This window comes from Prunus mume, linkage group LG1, assembly GCF_029339155.1.
Source record: "Prunus mume cultivar Tortuosa linkage group LG1, ASM2933915v1, whole genome shotgun sequence".
Taxonomy (NCBI): domain Eukaryota; kingdom Viridiplantae; phylum Streptophyta; class Magnoliopsida; order Rosales; family Rosaceae; genus Prunus; species Prunus mume.
The window spans coordinates 6,347,601-6,371,496 of record NC_142698.1 but is presented as its reverse complement, the minus strand read 5'-3'; the positions used below and the strand labels follow the sequence as shown (position 1 = coordinate 6,371,496).

Here is a 23,896-nt window from a genome sequence, read left to right as displayed (position 1 = left end):
ATTCACTGTACTTAAATTGTCAATAGAAATGAATTGTTATTTTTAGTTTTTCTCTTCCTTGTTTATTTTCCTGGTCTCTGTTTGGTACCTAACAGCCCCCATCCCCTCCCATTCTGGATATTGTCATATGTGTAAAATTGAAATTTTGGATTGAATTTGTTTGGGTTGTAGAAATCTGGAAATAGAGGAAGTGAAGAATGAAGAAGTTGAAAAAAAAAAAAAAAAGAAAAAGAAAAGAAGAGGAATGAAGAAGATGAAAATGATTGAGAGATATTAAGGACATTGAAACTGCTTTTGGAATCGTATACGTGTAAGAAGCAACCCCTCAATTTCAATATATTGATTTACAATGCACAGAAAAACTCAAGAAATTATGACTTAATCAACCTAAACAATCTTGATTAGGAAGCGATTTCAATTGTATTTAGTCAGACTTTCTACTTGGGCTTTCTCAGCCGCACAATAACACTCTCAACATACACATGCGAAAATATTGCAGTTTGGCATCCTCTTGGGGAAGCGCACTTTGAGCTAACAACATCATTCGAACTAAAATAAAATTCATAATAAAGTGCACACAAAATTCAATTACAGGTTATTAACAATTCCGTTTCCAAAACTTGTGCATACACAAGAGAGCCAATCTGGGTCGTCCCTAAATTTCTCGACACCTTTGTACAAAAAGTAAGAAATCAAACGGAATAATGATTTGAGAGCTTATATATCGCATGCAAATTGCTCCACCCCATTTCATGCAGACACTCTGGTTCGTTCTACGGGAACCTTTGTCGGGGAGCTTTCCTTAAAACCTAACATCTTATTCAATGCGCCAACATAGGCCTTCACACTAGACACAACAATATCCATTCCTGCCCCAATTCCACTGGCACCAGAAGACAAAATATAGATTTCCTTACGGTTAACATGCAAGTAGATGAAAATATGCAAACTTGAAAACAAACAAACTTTTAGACACCGCACCTGAATGTCCGTTGAACTGTTTCTCCGGTGAAAGCATGAGTAGTTATATTACTGTTTTCCCCTCGGATCAGAACACGAGTAGTTGCTATTGCATCAATTCCTTCTGTGACCGCATTCATAGAGTACTCAAGGAGTGTTACCGGTTCCTGCTACAGAGGGAGAAGCCAACTTCTTACAACACATGCAAATAATGATGTTTCCATCATAAAGAACAGTATGACATTTTCTCAACCAAAAAAACAAAAACAAAAAAAAAAAAAACAAAAACAAAAAAAAAAAAAACCAGAACGGTCGGGCATTAAAAATATTTCAAACAAAAAGTAGTACAATGGTCATCATCCATCATTCATCTTAGTTGACATAAATCCTATGAACACAATAAACTCATCGGAGCATGCATGTCAACTCTGAAAATAGCCTTCAACAGCACACTATAGATTCCCAGGGTTCCATTATTATTAGTCTTATGGTAAGACTCTTACCAACTACCACTTAACAAATTAAAGAAAAAGAAGAAAACTGATGGCAAACTATGACTCTTATTCAATTGACCGAAAGAAAGAAGCCTACATACTACAAAGAAGACTACATGATGAAAAAAATATAATACTTTAAAAAGGGAAACCAAGAAACCCTAAAGACGCTAAATACAATAAATACCCTAACAATACTAAGTGAACCTAACCTAAAACCAGTACAAGTGTCAAATGCAAATGTAAATATAATTGAAAGTTGCAAATTTTCTTATCGCACCTTTACAATGAGATCAACAGCCTTGTAAGCTGAATCCACTGGACCTGTTCCAATTGCACATGCCACATGTTCTCTCCCATCAGCATCGATTAATTTAACAGTTGCTGTGGAAAGACCAAGAGTTCCACAGGTAACCTGAGAATCCAATCCAGGTAAATTGGAGATCATTTCTTAAAACTTTAGAGGATCAGAAAATAAACAAGGTTAAAAACTATCTTGACAAACCTGTAAATCATGAAGCTTCCAGACAACTTCTGGCTGAAAAACTTCATCTGACACCAATGCTCTGAGATCTGCATCGGTTACTCTCTGTGACACAAACAATTAAAATAAGAGTGCAAACAAGCATATCAGAACCAAAACAAAAAAATAAATATGTTCAAATATAGACATGTTCCGGTGTTCATTCAGTTTTGCATAAGTAAAAAATGGATCATCTAAGAAAAAGTATTTTGTTTTGGTTCAACCCGTAATCATATGTGAATTTGCAGATGGTATCAACTGGATGGTTTCTTTTTAGATTCCAATGTTTCAGTGTTTTGTTCTTCAAATTAAATTTTTACCATATGTCAACAAAAGAGACCCAAGGAGATACAATAACTCATCTGATAGCCTCACTTTCTATTTCTGCAATGAAATACAAATGCCTATCCAACGAGGTTAATGTCTTAATGGTGTTCCCGTAAGATATAATAAGCAGGGGGGAAAAGCAAAAAAAAGAAATCTATAATTCCATTGAGGTTTCACCAATGTTAACGTTGGCCGATATACCAAAATATTGGGTAATATTTTAGTTTATGGGCGGCACCCACCGTGGTTAGGGTGGCTTCACTTTGGTTTATTATTGTATCAGTGGAAACTCAGGTAAGCCTTCTCATCCTAGCAATTGACAAGTTAATATAGAAGGGAATCATACCCATGGAGTATACATAGGGAGAATATTACACCTTTCAATTTACCTTTTTTTGGTCAGCTACTGCTTTGAAACGCCAGAATATAGTCTCAAGTTGATCATCAGCAAGTTCATAACCAAGCTAACAAGACCAAAGAAGAGCATAAGGGAAATGCAGGAGAGAAACTACCAAATTCAATTGACACACCTTGCGAAAAATGAGAATCATTGTGTACCTCTTCAAGTCGCTTTTTCAAAGCATGGCGTCCACTACAAAAGAAAATTACACACAGAAAAAAGCAACAAAAAAAAATAAATAAGGAAAAAAAGAATCACTATTTGGAGGGAGTGAAAGTGTAATACACACTTAAAAATAAGTAAATTCCAAAAAAAAAAAAAAAAAAACTTAAGTACCATACTTCATTTATTTATCGGGAAGTATCATACATATTTAACTCAAACAACAGAAATCCAAATGGGGCTTTTTATCTTATTGAACAAATGGCAAGGGCTTTAAGATTATTAATGAGCTCATTCCCAAACAAATTACAAGAACAGTAAGTTAAGAGGATATTAAATTTGAATAGAGTAAGGTTGATTACCATAAAATGACAACTAACATTTAAAATAACATGCAGACTACATCCACAAACTTGTATTTGATGATTAACAATCAAATTTGACAATCTACCAAATCGCAACTACTCAAACAGCTTCAGCATGGGCTGTTTGTGTGGCATCTTTACCTGTCATGCCAGATCCTTCCCCAAACCCCAGGTTAATAAATCTGAATACAATTGTATTCATCTGAGTGTCGCTGAAAACTGAAACAAAAGTAGTTGGAAGTTGGAGGTCCCACGTCCCTTTTAAAAATTAAAATAAAAACCAAAAGACTTAGCACCTCTTTTTGGTAACAATTTTCATTTTGTCTTTAATCAAAGATCTAGAAGGAAAAAACAAAAGGATAGTGAGAAAAGCGATGACAGATGTAAGGGGGATAGGAATGTGTATGGAATCATGCATATGCATTGCCTCATATCCCCTTTATAGCAAAGAAAAAAAAAATATAAAGAAATGAAAAACTCAAATGAAATTTAACTTGTTGGAAACTTAACTTGAAAGAACTAACTAGTTGCAACTCACAAACCAGAAGAGACAAAGCAAGAGGTTTAGGTCATCCCATTTGTGCATGGTAGACAATTTGTTTAAAAACAAAAAGGTACAATGAAACAAAAAAATTGAACACGATTTTGAAAGCCAAAAGTTAAAGAACAATCAAATCTGCACCCAAAAAAAAAAAAAAAAAAAAGAGCCGAAGATTAGTAAATTCAATTGTGACTATCTAAATCAAATCATTAAGCTCTACAGGAAGTGCAACAATGAAAATGTAAAAGTGAAAAATAACAGCATAACTTCTTGTGTGATTATGATAAAAACAAATAAATTGGTCTGTGCACTCATAAACATGCTTAAGGGAACTAGTCACTGAGAGGGATGCTCTAATATGAACATCATTGCCTGTTTATAACCAGCCTCACTATAATAACAATGTGATAGTCAGCTTCACAAACCATGGTTCACTTACGGTAGGGATTGCAAATACAATTCTCAAGATTCAGTTCACATCTCAGCCAACAAGCATGAGGAAATTAAGAAATTATTCCTCAATAAAATGTTTATTAATCATTCTATAGGAGGATGGAGCTCTTATTTTTCCGCATGTCATTTTCAACAACACAAGAAACCACCCAGGAAAAAAAAAAATTCATCCCACAACCTAGAATTACCATAATAAAAGACATCATACCTAAGTTTCCCGAGGACAATACCAGCTTCATTGGACCGTTCATACCCAATATCTTCAGGAGATATAATTTCATATGTACCTTTGTGCTTGAGCATTCCATCCTATAGATCAGAAAGACTTTTACAAATACATATTAACAAATTCAATGTATAACACCAACTGAAAATTTGGAAATTACCAGACTTTTAAAATTGAAAAGAGTGAACAAGTAATATGAGTAATGTAAATGATATGCCAACAAATAGAATATATCCTTTCAGCTGGAACTTAAATGACAGCAACCTGATGGATACCACTTTCATGTGCAAAAGCATTAGCTCCAACAATAGCCTTGTGTGGCTGCACATGCAACCCAGTATATTCTTCGACCTAAACAATCAAAGCACTGAGTAAGAAAGGCCATTCAAAAGGACTTACGGTAATGAAGGAACAGGTAGAAGTTCCAAAAGAAGTTAAACAAAATAAAAGATACCATCTTGCTTGTTATATAGATATGCCGAGCATTGATCCCGGTATAAAGCCCCCCAAGCACATGATCCCCACGGCAATCTAAGGTCATGACAACCTGCACGTTATTCAGTTAAAAATTTCATTTAAAGGAAAACAAGAAGAAACAATGTGAAGAGTAACACCTGCAGAGAAAGCTTTAAGAATTGAGTGAAACAATACAGAAAAATGAAAATAAAAACCATATTTGGAAAGAATTTTTTAGCTTCAGTTTCATTTCCTAACGAAGAATGCAAATGACACAGAACCAATAGTTTTGATACCAGTATACATGGGAAAGGAACAAAATAATCATCAAATTTCTGAATAGAGTTTGGTGACCAAATGGAAACTTCTAAGAGGCTAGAAATATGTAGCAGTGAAATTTCAGAAGACTTATCCAAACTGTATCCATATATGATATGAATAACTCTGTAATATTTCAGAATACATAACAGAATCTTCGTAACTGAAACCAAAATATCAATATTAAATCATGGAAACATAAGTTTCCAATATTCTCAGTCACCGATTGATGCGTACTGGATCTATCACAATATGAGCCCTTTTAGCATAGAAAAAGACTAAACGATTTAAACGCATAGTTTCCAATATTGAATCCAGAACACATCTCCTTAGAAAAATATTGTTATTAGCATATCCTTGATGTATCATTTCTATACTTGTAGATGCTTGTACAAAATGTTTAAAGGGCTTGCAACTCAGATAGCTGTCTGGTTGCAGGACGCTTACTTAGTTTTAGGTTGCATGGAATTCAGGCAAAGTGGCAAAAAAGAAATTTGAGACAAACCACAAAGCATCTGGTGGCAAAAAAGTTAGGGAGGTAAGAGGGTCTAGGGCCTTGAAAAGATGACACAAAAAGAGAGTCATTTGAGCTTGAGGTTGGAAATACACAAAAGAACAGAAGCAGGTATCATGACAAATGACACTTTAAAGCATTGAAGACTTGAAGCATTACTGTATTTCAAAAACTAGCAAAAGTAGATATGCTGATAACAGATCATCAGTCCACAAATAGAAACAACTCAATGGAATAGGCGAGAATTTATCTCATAGCCAGACATCTTCGAGGTGTTATTTTCTTGCAGAGAACATAATATCAAACTGGATTGATTTGAAATCAGGCTCATAAAAAGGACTTATTCTGAAATTTTGCTTTTTTCACATTCAAAATTGCGCAAAATAAACTTGAAACTATGCAATCTTATGTGGCTGCAGAAGTAAACCCTCACCTCCTCTAATGAAGCATTCCCAGCCCTTTCACCAATGCCATTGATTGTTACTTCCAGTTGCCTAGCACCTGCACTTGCCCCCTGATCATGGATGACATAAGATGTGAGTGCATGTTTTCATTAACTACACGCCTACCAAAACAAAACCAAAAAAAATAAGCAAAACATGGCATACCGCTATAGTATTGGCAGTAGAAAGTCCAAGATCATTTTGGCAGTGAGTCGAAATGATAACATTCTCAATTCCAGTGGTATTAGATTTTATGTCAGAAATCAACTGACTATATTCACTTGGCACGTTATAACCCACAGTGTCAGGAATGTTCAGAGTAGTTGCTCCAGCCTTTATAACTTCACCCAAAATCTGATACAAAAATTCCCTATCGGATCTGGTAGGGTTTGGGCCAAGAAAACAAAAGACATTTATTATTAAAAACACAAGAAAATGAAACGGATTAAATAGAAATCGATAATTAAAAGGACCGAAAGGAGTTTACAATTCATGATATGGACAAATAGGTTCAAATTGCAAGTCACAATAAAAAACATACAATGAAATTAATAGTAAGATATCCATATGAAAGGGAATATATTAATGACGAGTTTATATGTGGAACAAGTACAAATTTTACAAAAGTAAAGAAAACTATATGGCCTAAGTGAATGAAGGAGTTGAAAATGGTGCCTGTCCTCCCCCAGATTGCTCTTTAGCATCTGAACACTTTCCACATTCTCATTATTTGACCAGAAAACAAGAAAGAAGGCCAACTGAACTCTGATGTCCTTGCTGGTCAGATACATAACATACTTCGAAAGTAAAAATTAAAAATTATGGGTATGCTTAAAAGAATACCAGCCTTTATAAACCTATGAACAGGTGACAGCATGTAATATAGATTCCATGAGAATCAATTATTAGGTCATATTAAAATATTCACAAGCTCAAGAAACAATTTGTCAGCTTGCAGACAAGCAACAACCACTAGCCATCATCCTCAAACTTGAAATAATTTCATTTCTCCTCTAATTGGTAGCAGTAAAGTAAAAACAGAACAAGATTTGATCCATTAGGTACCACCAAACATTAGATGACATCTTGACATAACCATTAAAAGCTGTGACCTTATGGCCAACAGCCAATACCACCCTAAATTCTTACCAGTAATGCCAAGGTCAGTATCCATGTTTCCTACATGTGCAGTAGATATTTTCTAAACGTAAACTATCTAAGCCTTTATTTTCTATTTTTTTGTGAATGATGAAGGGGGTACCATTTCCCACTTCAGTTATATAAAACACAACCTTGCAAAACCCTTAAATGTAAGAAAACTTGCACTAATTAGACGGGCACGATTTCTGAAGTGTCAACATAGCACACACACAGTAATATATATATATATATATATATATAGTGTGCATCTGTATATATAAATTGCAGTAATTTAAAGGTTATAACCCATCACTATAATACATTATAAATTTACTAAATTGCAGAAATGATGGCATCACCATACGATTTACATACAAGGCCAGAAGATAGTAACTCATAGTTTTCTTTTATAAGATAACTCAAATTTCTAGTTTTTCTTTTAATAAGAAACCAACCAAGTAGGCATTCCATACATAAATTCACAAAATTACACAGAGAGAGAGAAAGAGTCAACAAAAACCTACCTCCCAGCATCTTCAGGACTAAACTCAACATCATCACAACCCAAGCTCCTGGCATAACTCACCATGTCCCTTGCAATCTCAACCACCTGTTCCTTAGTCTTCCTCAGCTTATGCTCCATATGAATGGCACTGGTTGCAATAAAAGTATGAATCCTGGGCCTTTTGGCGCACTCCACGGCATCCCATGCCCTCTTAATATCTTTCTTATTGCACCGCGACAACCCACATATCACAGGCACATAACCATCCTTGTCAACTGAATTCCCAACCTCCTTCGCAATCATCTTTACAGCCTCAAAATCATCATTGGACGCCGCGGGGAACCCGGCCTCAATTATGTCAACTCCAAGCTTTGCGAGCTGCCGAGCAATGTCGAGTTTTTCTTTGGAGGTCAAGGAGGCGCCAGGGGACTGCTCACCATCACGGAGTGTGGTGTCGAAGATACGGACATAGTTGGGATCGGAGATGCGGTTGGGGATGTAATCAGGGCGGCGAGCAGCCTTAGGGTTAGTGCTTTGGGAGCAGAGAATGTGGGGTTTGGACTGGGGTTTAGAGGTGGTGTGGAGATGGGGAGTGGAAGTTAAAAACGTGGGCTTGTTTCGGTTGAGCAAATGTGAGCGGAAGAGAAGTTGGGCTTGGGAGCTCTTGGAGATGTTGATCGAGGACATGGAGGCTGCTGTTGGTAAGACTTGATGGTGTGTGCAGACAGCTGCCATGGTGAAGGGGGAGAGGGAGACGGGGACAGAGAGAGTAGACAAACCAACCCTGAGAGAAAAAAATGAAAAGATTCAAATTAGTGGGGATTGTGTTTGTGGCTAAAGCAGTAAGTGTACTTGAATTCAACCTAATGGTTACGGTAAGGATACTAATCAAATGGCTCTGTTTTATAAAACTGATGTCAGCAAATATGAAAGGGTACTGAATTATAAAGCTCAAATACCAGCATAAGTGTTCCTTACAGAAAATCAACTGCAAACACGCTGAAAGTTTCAATTTTTATAAAAACATACTTTAACATTGAATTAAATATCTTGAGAGGAGCCAAGATTGGTTTGGGGCTGGGACTTAACAGGACACCAAAAAGAAAATTGAAGATTAAAAACAAAGCAACCTCAGACTTACACGCATCAAAACCCACACACAAGACACAAAAACCCCAGGAAAACATCATTGCAGTAACCAGAGATAAAGAAATAGTGCAGAAAAACAAAATGGCAGACCTCAACAAAAAACCAAAAAGCCAAAAAAGAACCAGGAAAAAAGTTCAGAGAATAAAAAGAACAAAATCAAAGCATACCTATTGGAAGATGAAAAAGAGAAGAGGGATTTGAAAGACAAAAAAGAGAAACTGAAAAAAGGGGAGCTTGAGCCGATGAGGAAGAGAACTCCGGATATGAGAGTCGCGTTTCTACACGGGTCAGTTGGGCTGTGCTAGTTTGGAGTGTGGTCCCATTTCTTTATTTATGTAACCAAAAAAGACGAGAATCTATCCATTTGAAGAACCACCCAGTTTTCTAAAGTAGAAACCAGAATATAATAATCTCAGTCAATGAACATGAAAGGAAGATTGAAGAATATGCATTAAAGTTGTACCAAATGCCTACACATTACAACTATGAGAAGAGAAGAGAAAGTTGAAGAAGAACAAACTTGTAGGGAAGAGTTGAGCGCTGAAATCTCCTTGAAGACAAAACCTTTAGTGCTGTTCAAGCCTTCTTAGAGCCAGTGGGTTGTTGTTGTTGTTGTTGTTGTTGTTGTTGTGGGTCTAAGGGTTTTTTCAGCTGCTGAGGAAGGAAGGCTATTTCAGATTCTCAGTGGAGTGAGAAGAATTTCAGGGTTTTTCCTTTTTCACATTTGGCGGCTGTATCCGTAAAGGGAGAAAGAGCACAAAACCGTGATCCTTTTTTATCTTTTCAGTCGAGGTCGCTCTCTGACTGTGAATTTCTTAATTAAAAAATAGTTATTTTAATTAAAAAATTAAGATTTATTTTTAGAGGGTTTCACTAAAACACCCAAAATGAAATGAAATTATAAAAAAACCCAACATCCAAAACACTTTATAAACACACCCAAAACCCATCATTACACACACTCAAAACCCATTTATAAACACACCCAAAAAATATATAATTATTGATTTTAGAGTTAATTTTGGATGTGTTTCTATGTTCAAATAATGCTTGAATTTTTTTATAAATATTGTTTATTTATAAATTTGTATTATTTTTTCTCTTCTTTGTCGCCGAGAAATGATAAGGCTAAAAATAGGGATAAATTTGTAATTCTGATAAGAAGTAAAATTGAGTGGGTATGTTTATGAAATAAATGGTTCAAAACTTTAAATAGACTTTACCCTACCCCCCCGCTTGCTTCTGGTACCTTCTTCTTCTCCCTGCTCTACCAGTCAGTAAACACTTCAGCAGAATCATTCCGAGCCCGAGCAAAAGCCCTTCCGTACATCTCCATTCTATCTCTCCCACTCCCTCTCCGAGCTAGTGTGCGTCAAGTGCTTCAACAATGGCGACTTTGATGCAGAAAATTAAGGACATCGAAGATGAGGTATTTGCCTGTACTGCAATCTCTGTTGTACTTTTTCTGCGAATGAAAAACCCTAGAACATTCTTTATTTTCCATTTGGTCAATGAAAACTAAAAGAAATTGAGGGGAAGCGGAAAAAAATTTAGCCTTATCATTTCTTTGATGCTTATGGCTTTAATAGCTAAGAAAAAAAAATTCGAACGATATGTAAATAGAAGGGGAAGTATTTTTTTGTCATAATTCTTAGGGTCTTTTAGATTTGTTAATTTCCAACAGTTAGAAACTTTCTATGTCCACTCAACTCCAATCAAGGAAAATCCAAGAACAAAAAATTGAAATTTTGAGTTTGGCTTTTGGTTCTTTTAATGGATTTCCAAGATTTTTAGACTGAAGTTAAATTGAGGGCTCTCTGCTGATTGTTTGTTTTGAAGATAACAGTTTTAGGAAACAAAATTTCATATCCTTGTTTCTGTTTTTCTTCTTTCTTGTGTATTTTTAAAACTACATGATTAACAGTCCAAGTTTGATTTTATTGAATAGCTGTAGGTCCAGGTTTTGGTTCTTTTGATTTATTACTTCTCAATCAACTTTTTGAAATGCAGTTATTGTATTGGAGGTGCTGCTTCTGGATATTGCATATTCCTTTATTGACTTGGATATTAATAGTTCTTTGTTTTTTTTCTTATTACTTGCAGATGGCTAGGACTCAAAAGAACAAGGCTACTGCCCATCACTTGGGCTTGCTGAAGGTAAATATTCTTGTTCGTTGTAATATTTGCCATTAAATTTCTGTTTATGATTTCATCCTTTGACAGAACTGATCCAGATGTAATTTGGTCATTTGTTGCTAGGCTAAACTTGCAAAGCTCAGGAGGGACCTACTTGAGCCTCCATCAAAAGGTGGTGGTGGTGCGGGTGAAGGTTTTGATGTCACTAAGAGCGGAGATGCAAGAGTTGGTTTGGTGGGTTTCCCGTCAGTTGGGAAATCTACACTGCTGAACAAATTAACAGGGACCTTCTCAGAGGTAGAGAACTGTTGATTAATCTCAATCTACGCAAAATCTGTATGAGGCAAATAAATTTTTTTGAGAAAAAGAATTACTTGTCGAAGTATGCTAGGCATGGAAGCATATGGATTTTGATTGAGATTACTTATGATGTTTAATCTGTTGACACGTCTATAATATTGGGTCAAAATTAAATTTCCAATTTTCTGTGCAATCTACTGGGATTCATTGCCTGGTCTCCCTATTTAGAGATCCTCAATCAATGTCATTGCCTGAAGTACATTTTTTTTTTTTATCATTGTCTTATGTCTTTTAAGGATGCTATTGCATAGAAACTCTCAGCAAATGTAATTTAGGATCAGCGGATTAGAACTATGTGTAGAAATACTTTGTAATTTGGTTTCATTTATAACCTTCTGCTTTAAAACGTTGGGGTTTTGGGTGTTAGGCATTCCTGTGTTTGTGTCTGATATCTACATATGTGATAAAACCTAAATGCTTGTTTACTTTGTGAAACCTGAATGTTATTATTGTTATTCCTTCCTTCATTGTGCAGCCATGCAATAATTGTGGGTTGCCAACTAGGATTTTAAGAAAATCCCTGATATTCTGAAGACCTTGTAATGTTTTTGTTTACAGGTTGCTTCCTATGAATTCACGACCTTGACTTGCATCCCAGGTGTGATTGTGTATCGAGGTGCAAAAATTCAGGTAGTATAATTTGCAGTATTGTTATCTCTGTTACATTTAGCTATATACTTTAGAAGGAGAAACCAAATTCTCTCATCTCAATGTGGCTGTGTGTATATATGCGTATGTTAATTCATACATCTAAGCATGCGTGTGTAGATATAATAATATAGTACAATTTTTTATTGTCTCACAGTCATCAACTTCCACTTTTTGTTGTCTTTTTGTCAGTTCTATTCTTTTTTTGGATGTGTAATGTTGATAGAGATTTGACAATTGAAAATAAAATGTGCATGTTTTCAATGTGTTTAAACTTTGTATTTGTATTTTTCTAAAAAGTATATAAGTAAAGCAAAGGTTTCATGAATGGTGAACCATCATCTTAGGTAAAAGTAAAGATAAAAGACCAGTTGCTGAATCAATCCCCAACCTGCTGCACCCCCTCCTTTTCTCCCTTTTCCGCCTTTATTTCCTGGACTCCTTAATTAAGTTAATGCTGTTTACGTAGATTAATGTTATCTTTTTCTTCTTTTAATTATTCTTTTTATCATATTTACCTTCGGGAAGTCATTTTCATCATATTACATGCTTTATGATTTGAGTGCCTTACATCATTTTTCACCATTATCGGTTGGTAGCCACCATTTTGAACTTATGCATGAGATGGAGGGATACTTATATAAATTAGGGTAACTATGTGTGCTGTGTCAAAACATGGCCTTAATGTTTTAGTTTTATTCAAAATGGCTGTACTGGATTTTATGGAAGATGTGCTTCCAAAACATGATACCAAATTTTCACTTGTCGAGACTGGTTCATTTGTTTCCCTTATTGTCAGTTTCGATTCTTTAACTTTTGAATTTCATACTTTAATTTGCAGTTGTTAGATCTACCTGGAATTATTGAGGGTGCTAAGGATGGAAAAGGTAGAGGAAGACAGGTAATGTGTGATATTTGTTCCACATTGTGCTACCCTAGCATGCTGAGGATTTATTTCAATGCACTTATTTCTTATACTCATTTTTGCTTTTGATATCTGCATTCTGCTTTTAAATCTCAGCACCGATTTGATAATGTTTCTCTCTCTTTTTTTCTTTTTTTAACTATCAAGAGTGAAATTAGAAAAGAGGAGAGATGAGAGAGGTGACGAAGTTTGAAAGATTTGAAACTAAAAATTAAAAATAGAACCCTTATAACTGTATGTAGTTTTTAATTATATCTTAAACAGCATCTTTTGTATTTTCCTTCATCCCTCCCTAACTTCTCTCACCTCTTTCTCCTCTACCTCTCCCCTCTCCCCTCTCACTTTTCAGTTTCCTGTTCTCTTTCTGTTCCGTCAGTCCTTTTTCCAAGCAATGATCTCACATCCAAATTACGTATTCAATTTGATTTCTCCAATTAGGAGCCTTTTATAAACTTCATGGTTGGTCAATGAAATTTTATATTTGGCTAGAAAATAGATTTTACAAGTTACATGCTTATCTGATAGGATGTGCAGATTCTCCAGCATTATCTTTTCGAGATTTTTTTTTCATGTTTAAATGGGCAATAACTCTTATGCCAGACTTGTATTTTACACCATCACAGTGGCATGTTTGTTTGACATGCTTACTACTGGACATGAATGTGGCAAACATGTTAGAGAATGGGAATTTACAATCCCCTGCATATCTTCTCTCAGGTCCTGGAGAATGTTACCACTCAGTGTCTTGAGTTAAACTATAGGTCCACATAGAGGTCATGTTTTTGACATGCTTGCAGCTGAACATAAAACTGGGCAAGCATGTCGTACAATGCTAAGATGTGTCAATACCCCGCCAAGTCCATGAAAATTAGGTTATATTATACAGGCTGCTGGGCAAGGACCTGAATGAGTGTTTGATAATGTATATATGCTCCTATACCCTCAGCGGCTCAGTTTTCTATGCAATTTTTTTAATACTGTGTGTGGTTAGATGGATAGACCAAACAATTGCTGAATAAACAAATGACTGGTATTGTCTCCTTACATATTGGCAACTATTCCAATGGTTTTTGGTCATGGAAGTTTATAAAGACATTTTATAACATACTTTTGCCAAAGACCGACCTTGTATATTTTGCACCTTTTCCAGTTGTAAAAGACGCTTGAGATATTTTTCCCTTTTGGTTATGAATGGTGTTGATATGATTTGTGTGATGTGTTATACCAATCAAGGCTTGAGATATGGCAGAGATTGTTTGGAATACAGAAAATGAGTTGTTTTTTCCTTCCTGGGTTTGTCTCTGCTTTTTCCTTTCTGGGTTTGCTTTTCAGCTTATTGAACTTTCATGTCATCCAGGTTATCAGCACTGCTAGGACATGCAATTGCATTTTAATTGTTCTTGATGCAATAAAGCCAATAACTCACAAGCGTCTAATTGAGAAAGAGCTTGAGGGATTTGGCATAAGGTAATCTATGTGGTTAACTCTGTATCTGGTCTGTATATGTTTGTTATTTTGTTGTAGTGTTAACTGTGTGTTATATGATTTATCAGATCTAATGCATTATTCAATGCTATCATGCCATATGAAACATCAGATGATCGAATGATCGTTTATGTTGGTTGTACCTGTACATTTCATTTACATCATATAAACTTTTTTTTCAAGTTTGAAATATTGGTTGACCAATATGTGTGTGTGTTGTATATATATTTTCTAATTTCTTGTATGAAATCTTCCTGGGAACTACATCCTCGGGTGCACATTTCGTGAGGATGATGTAGTGTTGAATTAGCTGATACAGACCTGTCTGGATTTGAAACTCAGATCTCTTCAAATGGTTTAGTAATGTACACTGCGCTTTTCTTTTTTGATAAACAGTGGAAGCTGTTCAGCTTTCTGTTATTGCCAAATATGGAATATTTCAATTACCTTTATTCTTTTGCAGTAAACACCATGTTCCATACTTGATACAATTTATTTTTAGTACACACACACAGATGCTTAAAAATGTTTGTATGTGTGTGCATCTAGATTTATATGCATGTAATCTTTGTCACACACTATCTGGAGACATTACTTGTACATTCTCGTCCTAGATAGTTTGTACTTCTTATAATGGATACATGCTTACTCTGAGCAGGTTAAACAAGGAACCACCTAACCTGACCTTCAGGAAGAAAGATAAGGGTGGGATTAATTTCACGTCAACAGTTACCAACACACATCTGGATCTTGATACTGTGAAGGCAATATGTAGCGAATACAGAATTCACAATGCTGATATCACTCTTAGGTTTGATGCAACTGCTGATGACCTCATAGATGTAATTGAAGGCAGTAGGATATATATGCCTTGCATCTATGTTGTGAACAAGATTGATCAGATTACACTTGAAGAGCTTGAGATTTTGGACAAACTTCCTCACTACTGTCCAGTCAGGTAATTTTTATTTATGACCGAAATTATAATTTCATAGCAGATTATTGTTGCAACACCTTAGTAGGAGTATTTGAAATTTTTGGATGTTCTATCTCCCCTTCAAGAGCTTGAACCTCTGTATTATGATTGAGATATAACATGTTGGAAACTCTAATTAAAAATATTAAAAGCCTGTTAGAGGAATTTGACTAGTGCCAAAACATTACTGCCAGTGGACATTTTCAACAATGCATTAAATATTATAAGTTTCTAGAAAAAAAATTGTATTTAAAGTATCTACAAATTAAGAAGCGTTGTAGTTTTCAATATAAGATTAATTAAGCATCAGGCTTAGTGTTCAAACATTATGCAGTTGTACAAAGCATGAAATAAGGAATAAGGTGTTTTACAAATTCAAATAAGTAGCATACAGCTTGTATTTGTTGATCCAATTGGACTTGGATTGTGTAGTACCTATGCGTCATTCTTTGGATTTGTTTTTATGCAGCATTGTTTGTTACTATATTGCTGCTGTTTGTTTCTCGTAACTTTTCACCATTTTCTGGTATTGTTTGGTTGGTTCACATTTCTGAAATTACTGTGTGGTAGTTTTTTAACTTTAATTGTGTAATTTTCCATGACTGATCTGCAGTGCTCACCTGGAATGGAATCTCGATGGTTTGCTGGAGAAAATATGGGAGTATCTTAATTTAACTCGCATATATACAAAACCTAAAGGGATGAATCCAGACTATGAAGATCCTGTGATTCTGTCGTCTAAGACAAGAACGGTTGAGGATTTCTGTGAACGGATTCATAAAGATTTTATTAAACAATTTAAGTAGTAAGTATCTCTCCTAAATTTTCTTTTTCTTTTTTTTTTTGTTTGGAAATGATAACATGTAGTCCGACAACAGAAAAAAGGTACTTGAGGCACTTGAGGCACTTGTCTTAACATCTGTGGAAAAGTAGAGCTTTAAAGTGGATATAGGCTTCAAATTTTGTGTGGACCAGATTACATATAAATACCATGTGGTTTCTATACTTGAGACTTGTTCTGAAGCACTGTTGTATGCCTCATTGTTTCTTTTGAGCTTGTTTCCCCATCGCTGTTCATGAAAGTTAACTTTGAGGTTCTGTTGCAGTGCTCTGGTTTGGGGGTCAAGCGCGAAACACAAGCCCCAAAGAGTTGGCAAGGTTGATTTTTAATCTCGGTTCAGCACGCTTATATCTTCCATTTGCTACTACTTGATTTGTGACTTATTCACGAACATTCGATTTATTAATTAAGTTGCACGTTTGTTACTTTGACACAACAGGAGCATCTCCTCGAAGATGAAGATGTTGTTCAGATTATCAAAAAGGTGTGATTTGGTGGGAAGTCAGAAATCCTTGTAACCTTAGCATCAGGATGTCATTTACAAGACTAAAGCTTTCGAGATAAGGCTTTTCTCCCCCAGCTCTCAGTTGTCTGTACTTTGTAGTCCATACAGCACTTTTTCTCTGTTGTCCTGCTTTCATAGGTGTTTTAAGGGTAGGCAGAACTTGAGGCAGCTTGATATTTAAACATAATAGGGCACATTTTTTTGGTAAAGCTAATTTTTGGTCATCTCAACATTTGTTTAGTTTGTATTAGTAATGTCATCTGTTACCAAATTGAGTGGTCTCATATATCGAAGGAACAAATGGTAAGGCGTTGAAATCTGCAGAACTTGGAATTTAAATTCGCACTTGCATATTGAAGTTATAATCCAAAATCTAACTTTTCATGTCCTTGTACTAATTGTTGATGCTACTACTGCGTAAACTTAATTTTTGAATGGCATGTTTACTTATCGGGATGGATACGACAAGAAAGGGAATTATTCCAGTTCCTCTTTACTAACACAAAGAATTAAAAAAAATTGTAGATTCCACCTAAAAATCAGTAATGCAATACCCGCAAAAACTACGAATTGAATCAATTAGGGGATTAAGTTGATTCAATTCCGATTTCTTACTTACCCTATCCAGGGACACAAAGGGATCGAAAAATTACAAAAGGGCAAGAGTACACCAAGCTGAGTCAGGACTCTTTACTAACACAGAATAAATAAATAAATATGTAGATTCCACCTAAAAATGAGTAATGCAATACCCTCAAAACTACGAATTGATAGAATTGAATCAATTAGGGGATCAAGTTGATCTAATTCCGAATTGATAGAATTGAATCAATTAGGGGATCAAGTTGATCTAATTCCGATTTCTTACTTACCTTATTCCAGGGGCACAAAGGGAACGAAATATTAAAAAAGGGAAAAAGCATTTCAACACGCCCGTTTGGGAGTGTTTCTAGAAAAGTTAAAAGTGCTTTCTAATAACCAAAAGCGCTTCTAATAGCGTTTGTCAGAAATGTTTAGAAGCGCTTTTAGGCCATAAAAGTGCTTTCGAGAAGCACATGTGCTTCTTCAGAAGCACTCCAAGCACTTATGTTTCTTATGAAAATTTCAACGTCTATATAATAAAAGTGCTTTTGGTAAAAGCGCTTATATAGAAGTGCTTCCTAAAGAAGCACACCCAAACGAGCCCTGAGTCAGGGACCCAAAAAAAGAGAGAAGGATATTTACGTGGCAGAAGATCAATGGACTTAAAATAATAAGAAATAATGATTCGACAACAGATCCATCCAATGGTTGGTGTCCTTTGCATTTTGGATATCTTTATGAAATTGTCTATATTACGGCTTAATTATCACTTGAAGTTGTAACCAAGGTCTTAAATATCGAGGGTTTCAGAAATATCAGTGGTTCAAAAACATAGAAATATCAATGGAAATATTGGGAAAATATCGATATCAATAAAAATTAGATAAAAACCACGGAAATTGTGATAAATACATGGAAATTTTTAATGAAACTTTGTAAAAAGTTTATTTAGTCAATCATCTATTATTTTAACACAAAAGATTGGAAGGAAATGCATTGCATAGTAGGTTTGAGTGATTTAAATTGATTATATTGCGAGCTGACAAACTCTGTGACTTGGAAAATCTAGAGTAATTAATGAAAGAAAATTAAATACCCTCTAGTAATTTATTTATCATTTTTACTACAATAGTTTACACTTTATAAATTGCATGGTAAGATACATGAGTAACTTTATTTCACGTTATTCACTGGACATGACATGGTATACGTTCTTATATATATTATTTATTAAAACTTGAAAAATAATTAAAGATGTAAACCAACTTGATTTGTCATGAAAATTAAGCACTTTACCATGCTTAAAAAATAATACTAAAGATTGAAAATTAACTAAGAACATAAATAAAGTTATCTAAGGAAGAATTAAATAGGAAATAAAGAAAATTATCATAGAGATTTAAGTAATTAAGCAACAATTTGGAGGGGAATTTAGTGATGTAAGTACTTATAATGAATAATAAAATAAGCAATAACATTAAATGGATCAAATAGGAAAGAAATAAATTATATCAAGTAATTAAATATTTGATCAAACAATATAGAACAATAAGTAATTATTTTCTATTTTGAGAAACATCTTGGAAGAGTTATAAATACCAGATTCCATAGGTACTAATCACCAAGTGATGACTAGCGTGGTGGTTAAGTTGCTCTGAACTTGGAAGGGGGGAGGGGTTCGAACCGCTGTGTGCATATGAGTCAAGTGAATTATTTCATTTTGGAAACTTCGTGATATTATCGATAATATCGGGATAAATTGACCATTTGCAGCTGCTATTTGAACGAAAATATCGCTACTGAAATTATAGAGGAAATTATCAATAATTTCACGATAAATGAATGAAAACATGCTAAAATATCGCTGCCTCAAAAAAATGATAATTTCGCTGAAATTATCGATATTTTGTTCTGTGGTTATAACAAATGTTATCAGATTGAGTTAAAAACATGGGTTTTCACCATCAGAGGTTCGTCCAAAATACATAGTTGCGTCATTTGTTATACATCTTGAGGTTTATGAAACTATCAATTATCGTCATTTATTTTCTAGTGAACTTCGGATACATTTTGTGATAAAGACCCCTTTATAATATCCAAATTTTCAATATTGCTTTCCAAATGTGTCTATTCAACTGTTTTTCATACAATGTCAAATTTTACAGTTCCAAGCGAAAATAATTGGTTCAATGATCAACTTACTAGGACTTATTCTAATCCAAAACTAGAATTAGTTATGGTCATCAACTAGTTCAACCATTTAGACCTAAGTATGGCCCAAGAAGTGAGGGAGACAGATGCACAATGTAGAAACTGCAGTCCCTCTCATCCAAGGTCCTATAAGGTTCTCTTTAATAACGACCCTTAGGTTAATCTAACGACACTCATAATTAATAATTGTATCCCTCCCTCATACTCCTTGTATTACTCAAATCCCCATTTATTTTGTTCAAAAAAAAAAAAAAAAAAAAAAAAAAAAAGGGATACGTGCTTCATCTCCCGGCTTCTCTGCACAACCTTTTCTTGATTACACATATCCCTATCACGCTTTCTTCTTTGCATCTACTGCAATCTTCTTCATCTCTTGGTGCATTTAAGTTGGGGCTTTTCTATATTCTCTGTAATTTGCAAATTGGTCTTCTCTAACTCAAACGACCTCATCTTCAATTTTATATTACATATTTTTTCCTTTTTTCGCAGTTTATATGATGAAAGAACACTACTATTAACTAATATAGTAGACTTATCTAGTGTTCCTATCTATTTGTAATTGGTGTTTATCACCCTATTTCTGGCACATAAACACCACTCATAGTCACGGATTTACGTAGAACGTAATGTTATAACTCATTTCATTATCCCTATTTCTAGTAACTAAGCAACATTAATAGTCACGAATAAACGAAGACCGTAATATTATGACTCATTTCACTATTCGTGGTTAGGTTGTGCCTTTGTACTTTGTTATTAATTATTTGTAATTCGAGAATACTTATCATAACTTTTTTGTCACTAAATTATGTTCAACAGAAATTACTACAAATGTTCAAGTGAAGAAGGAGGTGGAGAGGATGCCCGCTCCCCAGTTCATACAGGATGTCTTGGTTGCAGATGTTGTGCATGTAACTTTTGTTATCAATAAATTGCATCACTTATTCTACAAACAAACAAACGACATTGGAATTTGGGGTTTCAGTTAATTTTAACTTAACTAAATTTATCCATTAATTATAAGGCTAATACATTCTCACTATTAATGGTCTCAATTAAAAGGAGAGACTCTACTTGTATTGGTATCAAATTCTCTCACTTAAATTTATTTTTTTTCGGAATGTAGAAAGATTTATTAGATGCGAATAGAATAGTTTACATCATGGGCTAGGCAATTAAACAGCCATTCAGGACACACAATATCCCAGCTATGCCTACCACCTTTACGAGAAACATGAGCTGCCACTTGATGGGAAGCTTGGTTACACACCCTTGGAGCAAACTAAAACTCCACTTGGCCAGCATGTTGTACCAAGCACTGAATATCGAATATAATACCTTCAATCTCCAAATCCACCGCTCCCTCCTTATTTAGCATTTTGATCAAACTCAGGGAATCCGACTCTACCACTACCTTGACAAACCCAGACTCTAGACATCGGGTTAAAGCCTCCCGTATCGCCTCTGCCTCCGCCATTAGCGCAGAGCCACAAAATAAGTCCTCATAGCCTCCCGCACTAATGAAACAACCAATGCCATCTCTGAGCACCCACCCCACCCCTCCTCTTCCTGTGCTAGCCTCCCACGCCCCATCGCAATTAAGCTTAACCAGACCTGGAGGAGGGCTGGACCAGACACGCCTAACCACACCAGTAGGATCAGAGACCGCACCCTGCCTTTGCATGTGAGTGTGCTCCGCTTGTACCTCATTGAACTCATCCACCTGGGTCAACAACGTCACCGCATCACCAGGTTGGATCAATATCCCATTGAAGACCAAGGCATTCCGACACTTCCAAATTCTCCATAGCACAAAAGCCACCACTTGCAAAACTTCCGCTACCCGCCCCTTAGTTTCATACAGAGCCAGCAAAGCCATCCAACATGCCAAAAAATCCCTGTCTCCTAATGTCCTAACATCAAGTTGCAAGGGACTCGCAAACCACAGTGCTCGGGAAAATTCACAACGAAAAAACAAGTGTTCTTGCGTTTCATCCGCATGCTCACAGAATACACACCTAGTATCCACCGGCACCCGTCTCTTCATCAGGTTATGTCGCACGGCCAGAGCATTTCGGCATGCCTTCCACATAAACGTACGGAGATTTGGGGGGATCTGCAGTTGCCAAATGCCCTTCTAAACAGCAGCTTGGGCAGACTGCCTACTACCTTCCCCAGCCCCTTTAATGCCTAATTCCCCGTTTCGCTTCAAGTACAGAGCAAGATCATTCCCACGTACAGTGTAAACGCCTTGCTTATGAAAATGCCACATTAACCTATCAGGGCAGCCTCATCGACTAATTGGCATACTTGTAATCAACCTAGCTTCATTCGAATCAAATAGCCTGGATATTAAATCGCATCTCCATGTCTTCAACCTAGGATCAATCAGATTAGCCACGGTCAGGGGTAGGTCTGGATGACGTGAACTCGTTTTGAAAGTATAAGGTTGTGGTAGCCAAGGATCCTCTGTGACCCGAATGCTCTCGCCATTCCCCACCCACCAGCGTAGCTGCGTAGGCCTGCCCCAAGATACTTTCCCCAAGATACTTTCCCCAAGCCTCGCCATCCCCAAGATACTTTCCTTCCAAGCCTGGCCTCCAGAAAACCCACACCTGGGTGGTACTTATCGTGCAGCACCCTCCCCAACAGGGATTGAGGCTGGCCCAGAATCCTCCAGCCAACTTTAGCCAGCATAGCAAGATTAAAACAAACCAAATCTCTGAAACCTAACCCACTATCCTTCTTGAGCATCGATAAATGCTTCCATCCCACCCAATGAATAGGCTTACGATCCTTCCCATTTTTCCACCAAAACCGCGCTATCTCACTCTCAATGTCCCGACACAGACTCACCGGTAATTTGAAACGTCACATGGCATGATTCGGCATTGCCATTGCCACCGCTTTGATTAACACCTCCTTTCCTTTTGTGGATAAAAATTGCTATGCCCAGCCATGAAGCCGAGCACTGATGTTCCGACGTACAGATTCAACCAAAATCTGCTTCAAAAATAAATGAGAAACCAACACCCCCAACCCCCCCCCCCCTCTCCAAAAATTCCGAAATTGGAAGCCATGCACCAGATTTCTTTCCTCTTGCCGCCTTATCAGTGCTGTGAGCCCTTCTGCACATATCAGGAACAAGAAGGTGATAATGGATCCCCTTGCCTCAGTCCCCGTCTTGGAGTAATTTGTCCGGTCGGTTCACCATTAATCAAGACATTGTAGGACACAGTAGTCACACACTCCATAATCCACCCTCGAAACCTATTATCAAAACCCAGCTTCTCCATCATGGCCTCTAGAAAGACCCATTCCACTCTATCATACGCCTTCGCCATATCAAGTTTCATAGCCAAAAATTGTTGATCCGTCCCCCGAGCTGTCTTAAGAGAGTGCAGTATTTCATGCACCACCAAAATATTATCCATGATTTGCCTCTCTGCAACAAAGGCTGATTGAGTCACACTAACAACATGTGGAATGACTCTCTTCAAACGATTGGTTAACACCTTAGATATAATCTTGTATACCACGTTACACAATGAAATAGGTCCCACTGTGTCATTCTCCTAGGATTCGCCACCTTTGGGATCAAAGCAATGTAAGTGTGGTTCAGCTTCCGGAGCATTCGTCCAGAATGGAAAAAACTCTGCACTAATCCTATAATACCATCCCCAATGGTATGCCAGAATTTCTGGTAGAAACTGCCTGTAAACCCGTCCGGCCCAGGGGATTTAATAGGGTCTAGTTGCTTGACTGCAGCCAGCACCTCATCCTCCATCACAGGCTTGCTTAGAGACATATTGTCCTGAGAAGTAACAGTAGTCCGTACACACTCCATAATCTGCACCAACACCCCTTGGATTATCAAAAGAGAAGAGATTCTGAAAATAGGATTATGCAATCCTCCTAATGTGAACGGCTTCCTCATGCCAGACTCCGCTGGGGTCCTCAAGCCCCATTATTCGGTTAACTCTCCTCTGGACTAGAACCTTTGAATGAAAAAATTTGGTATTTTTATCCCCTTCACATGGCCACTGCACCCTAGACTTCAATTTCAAATACTCTTCCTCATTTTGTAACTCTTTTTTAAGATCCACTTCAAGCTTTCTCACCTTATTGCCATCATAGTCATGGGCCTGAAGCTCAACTTGCAGCTACGTCGTAGACTGTCAATGCAAATTTTGGAATTTCGTCATTCTTGCCGTTTCCAATTCACAAGGCCCTTCCTTACCCATTTAAGTT

At 36.3% G+C, this 23,896-nt stretch overlaps 3 protein-coding genes across 6 annotated transcripts; 1 reads left to right on the top strand and 2 right to left on the bottom strand.

The window, feature by feature from the left end:
- Positions 1 to 543: 543 nt before the first annotated feature.
- Positions 544 to 9,761, bottom strand: LOC148920854 (2-isopropylmalate synthase 1, chloroplastic-like). 4 transcript variants are annotated; one of them, XM_089049572.1, is made up of 14 exons: positions 9,497 to 9,667; positions 9,144 to 9,360; positions 7,847 to 8,611; positions 6,348 to 6,561; positions 6,173 to 6,253; positions 4,906 to 4,998; positions 4,716 to 4,802; positions 4,434 to 4,534; positions 2,863 to 2,896; positions 2,694 to 2,768; positions 1,960 to 2,043; positions 1,735 to 1,869; positions 982 to 1,127; positions 544 to 883 (listed from the first exon to the last, which is right to left on the bottom strand). In XM_089049572.1, the coding sequence occupies exons 3-14, from the start codon at positions 8,560 to 8,562 to the stop codon at positions 751 to 753; spliced, it is 1,899 nt and encodes a 632-aa protein (XP_088905698.1). In that variant the 5' UTR covers positions 8,563 to 8,611; positions 9,144 to 9,360; positions 9,497 to 9,667; the 3' UTR covers positions 544 to 750. The 4 variants fall into 4 exon arrangements, with proteins under 4 accessions (XP_088905698.1, XP_088905696.1, XP_088905690.1 ...); XM_089049570.1 differs by lacking the exon at positions 9,144 to 9,360 and having other exon boundaries at positions 9,497 to 9,761; XM_089049564.1 differs by lacking the exon at positions 9,144 to 9,360 and having other exon boundaries at positions 982 to 1,130; positions 9,497 to 9,747.
- Positions 9,762 to 10,186: 425 nt separating this feature from the next.
- LOC103331781 (developmentally-regulated G protein 3) lies at positions 10,187 to 17,242 on the top strand. The gene is made up of 10 exons (XM_008234437.2): positions 10,187 to 10,405; positions 11,080 to 11,133; positions 11,236 to 11,409; positions 12,031 to 12,102; positions 12,962 to 13,021; positions 14,403 to 14,512; positions 15,189 to 15,488; positions 16,120 to 16,311; positions 16,613 to 16,664; positions 16,787 to 17,242. The coding sequence occupies exons 1-10, from the start codon at positions 10,364 to 10,366 to the stop codon at positions 16,835 to 16,837; spliced, it is 1,107 nt and encodes a 368-aa protein (XP_008232659.1). The 5' UTR covers positions 10,187 to 10,363; the 3' UTR covers positions 16,838 to 17,242.
- A 3,685-nt stretch (positions 17,243 to 20,927) lies between these two features.
- Positions 20,928 to 21,524, bottom strand: LOC148920853 (uncharacterized). Its single transcript, XM_089047175.1, has one exon. The coding sequence runs from the start codon at positions 21,522 to 21,524 to the stop codon at positions 20,928 to 20,930; it is 597 nt and encodes a 198-aa protein (XP_088903301.1).
- Between the last annotated feature and the right edge of the window lie 2,372 nt (positions 21,525 to 23,896).

What these genes read in the sequence shown, in the direction of transcription:
- LOC148920854 (XM_089049564.1), bottom strand. Translation starts at nt 8,562, where the DNA reads ATGGCAGCTGTCTGCACACACCATCAAGTCTTACCAACAGCAGCCTCC. An exon ending in AGTCCTGAAGATGCTGGGAG is followed by an intron (nt 6,562 to 7,846) that starts GTAGGTTTTTGT and finishes AAACCCTACCAG; the next exon opens with ATCCGATAGGGAATTTTTGT. An exon ending in GGAAGCTTCATGATTTACAG is followed by an intron (nt 1,870 to 1,959) that starts GTTTGTCAAGAT and finishes TTGGATTCTCAG; the next exon opens with GTTACCTGTGGAACTCTTGG.
- LOC103331781 (XM_008234437.2), top strand. Translation starts at nt 10,364, where the DNA reads ATGGCGACTTTGATGCAGAAAATTAAGGACATCGAAGATGAG. An exon ending in TTAAGGACATCGAAGATGAG is followed by an intron (nt 10,406 to 11,079) that starts GTATTTGCCTGT and finishes TATTACTTGCAG; the next exon opens with ATGGCTAGGACTCAAAAGAA. An exon ending in TAACAGGGACCTTCTCAGAG is followed by an intron (nt 11,410 to 12,030) that starts GTAGAGAACTGT and finishes TTTTGTTTACAG; the next exon opens with GTTGCTTCCTATGAATTCAC.
- LOC148920853 (XM_089047175.1), bottom strand. Translation starts at nt 21,524, where the DNA reads ATGGCTTTGCTGGCTCTGTATGAAACTAAGGGGCGGGTAGCGGAAGTT.